Below are 2,958 nucleotides of genomic sequence, written 5' to 3' on the forward strand. Positions count from 1 at the left end.
GGGGAGGACAGATGACTTCACTTGGGACCAAACTGGAAACACTTTTACCACACAATGTCACTGTTAAATCTATGCTACAGAAAGAAGCCTTCAAATTTACCAAGATGTATGTACCAGAATAAGCAAGTGGCATGGCATATAATGCTGAAAAAGTAGTGACAAGGCAAATGTCTATCAATAATAGCTATGGCCTACTGGGATTCAGTTGTTTAATATACAGATCTTGGCAGAAACAAGGTAATATATATTGAGGTGAAACTATGCTGATGCTAATAATTAATAAACAAAATAAGTTTCAAAACAGTATGTATGGTGGAAAAAGTGATTAAATGTATTAGTATACAATTAGGGGATTTTTCACATGTGCACTTTTATATAAAAAAAATAATTTAAAATATTACCTGCAAGTTCCCACTATTCATTCCTCTGCTCCTCCCTGCTCCCTCCTATCCCCATGTACACCCATCACTCACTTCCAAGACCACTGGAGGTTCATCCCAGACTGAGTGGAGAAAGCCTGCACCATTTTCTGCTGCTCTTGGGAGAAGGTGGACCCAAACATGGAGGTGGTTGTGGGCACATGGACAGAGAATGAACTCTGAGTCTCCTTGGGGGTGGCATCCCTCATAAACAGCTCATCATTCACAACACATAGACTGCAGAAAAATGAGACCTCAGAAAACTGATGGAAGGACAATCCCACACTCCCAACAATGATCCAGCTCCCATTGTCACTCAGCAACCAGATTCCTTTTATTTATAACTGCTTGCCCCAGACTCCCTCCCCCAGATTCTTTGGCAGGTAGCTCTGCCCCTCCCACAGAGATCACCCTTGGAGAGACTGTCTACCAGCTTCACTAGATTTGTAAGTTTAACCCCAAAGCATTTACTCTTTAAAACAGCCCAAGGGAGAAGATATTCTAATCTCATTTTAAGAGGAAGACAGTGTGTCACAGAGAGATGATGTGACTTCACTACGGTATAATTCTAGTGAGTGTTGGGGTCAGGAAGAGAACCCAGTGCTCTACCTCCAGAGCCCACTATGCTCTCAACCCCTGTGCTGGACTGCTCCTTGGATCTACCTGTTGGCTTCCCACAACACTGAGGAAATCCCAAGGATCTGCACCACCACATTCCCACACCCGTGAGCCCAGGTTGGGCTGGGTTTTCCCACCCATGGCACAGGACTCACCTGGAACTGCTGGCAGGTGTAGCAATGAAGGTCCGAGAGAAGGCACGCACAGAACCTTGAGACCTTCCTTCCACTTCAACAACAATAAACAATACTCCCTTAGAGTCACACACGCTTCACAAACTCACACAGTGTTCCCCAGTCAGGGTCCGACTCAATACTCATGCCCAAGGGGACAACTGTACATTAGGAGTCAGAATGTTGGGAATGGGGAGGGAAACAATAGGGGCAATCTGCTCCCACTGATAAGGCACTCTACTATGCCCCAGGCCCTGAGATAACCACTTCACATGTTCACTTGATTCATTTTTCCAGCTACCCAAGAGATGGGTATTACTAGCTCCAATTTGAAAATGAGGAAAATGAGAGATTAGGCAATGGGCCCAAGTTCTCAGAGCAAGGATCTGGGATGACAGCCATCAAACTCCACATTGTGTGTCCCTAATATCCAAGCTATGCCATCATGGATGCAGGTCAGAACACAATAGTTTAGGGGAAGAAGAAAGGTGGAAGGAGAAAGAGGGAATAGCAAGAAAGGAAAAGGAATCGGGGAAGCTAGGAGAGTTCTGGGAGTGAGCAGTGAGGTAATTGGGGAGGGGACTCTATACATACTCACCTTCCTTGAACACCCCATTGACAAAGAAGAAGAGCATCCTTTCCTGAAAGGGAAGAACCCAGGCACAGAGTCACCACCTATACCTCTTACCCACCTGCATCTTTCTGGGCCTGCCGAGGGAGAAAGCAGGTGCTCACCGTTGGGAACCACATGTCCACCACGAAGGAGCTGAGGTCATGCTGAGTTTTGGGCAACACACAGAGGGAGCACACAATGTCATGTTTTGTATGCTTCAGGAGCTGAACCCGCAGATCTGTGGGGAAAGGAGAGTGAGGGTCAGGGTAGCCACACCCTGATCCCTATGACTGACCCCTTCACGCCCCCTTTCCCTGCTCAATTTTCCTCATCACACACGCACAGGGGTCTTTGAGGTTCTTCATATTCCTGTTATCCTTGAAGTAGTCGCACAAGCTGCTTCTAGGAGCAAAAGAAACAAGAGGTGGTGGTCGAGTCAGCGTGCGTGTTTTCAGGAACTGACCAGTGTGTGCTGGGGAGCCACAGGGCTCAGAAGCAGAAGCTGAGCTGTGATACTCACGGAGATGGGTCCTCAGGGTTGAAGGGTATGGTCAGGGAGAAGTAGGCTTTGTCATGATAAGCACCCAGGAGACCCTGTCGGTCTCCAGAGTCGTAAATCAAGTAATATCTGTGGGGGAACAATGAAGACAGTTTGGTCTGGATCTCAAATGGAATTTGGAAGTCCTTGTAAGCAGACCTGTTCTGGGATGGCCCGGTCTCCCCATTCCTGGTGTTCTCGGTGGTACTTACTGCTGCAGGAATTGCATGACTAGACTCTTCAGCGTCTCAGATGTTTTGTGGCTTTCCTGGAATCAAAGGACATTTGAGACTACATGGGTGATAAACCCTCCTTTGCAATACCCTCAATGTTGTTGATCTTTCTTCCTCACCTTGCAGGAATTTATTAAGTAGGGTCTGTCAATGTCAATGATAATTGGTGGAGGTAACATCTGGCCATCCTGCAAAAGAGAAGAGGAAGTCATCAGTGCAGCCCAGGGAGGTGGCTCCGGATGATCAGGCAAAGTATGGGCACAGGAGATGGTGGGGGTCAGAGGTCAGGTGTAAAAGGGCCCTGTAAATTCCACTGGCGAGATTACAGAGGCATCTTTATCACGAGGTCCTGGGAGTCTCTACT

The 2,958-nt window shown here is 47.3% G+C and overlaps 1 protein-coding gene across 1 annotated transcript; it reads right to left on the bottom strand.

Moving 5' to 3' along the window:
• Positions 1-473: 473 nt before the first annotated feature.
• Positions 474-2,782, bottom strand: LOC120613161 (nuclear RNA export factor 2-like; the record flags this gene model as incomplete). The annotated part of the gene is made up of 8 exons (XM_039875761.1): positions 474-656; positions 1,193-1,265; positions 1,809-1,851; positions 1,946-2,061; positions 2,167-2,225; positions 2,344-2,451; positions 2,574-2,629; positions 2,714-2,782. Coding segments are annotated over 8 exons (707 nt in total), but the record flags the coding sequence as incomplete, so codon positions are not given.
• Between the last annotated feature and the right edge of the window lie 176 nt (positions 2,783-2,958).

The sequence above is a fragment of the Pteropus medius genome, unplaced genomic scaffold (assembly GCF_902729225.1).
Source record: "Pteropus medius unplaced genomic scaffold, Ma_sr-lr_union100, whole genome shotgun sequence".
NCBI lineage: Eukaryota > Metazoa > Chordata > Mammalia > Chiroptera > Pteropodidae > Pteropus > Pteropus medius.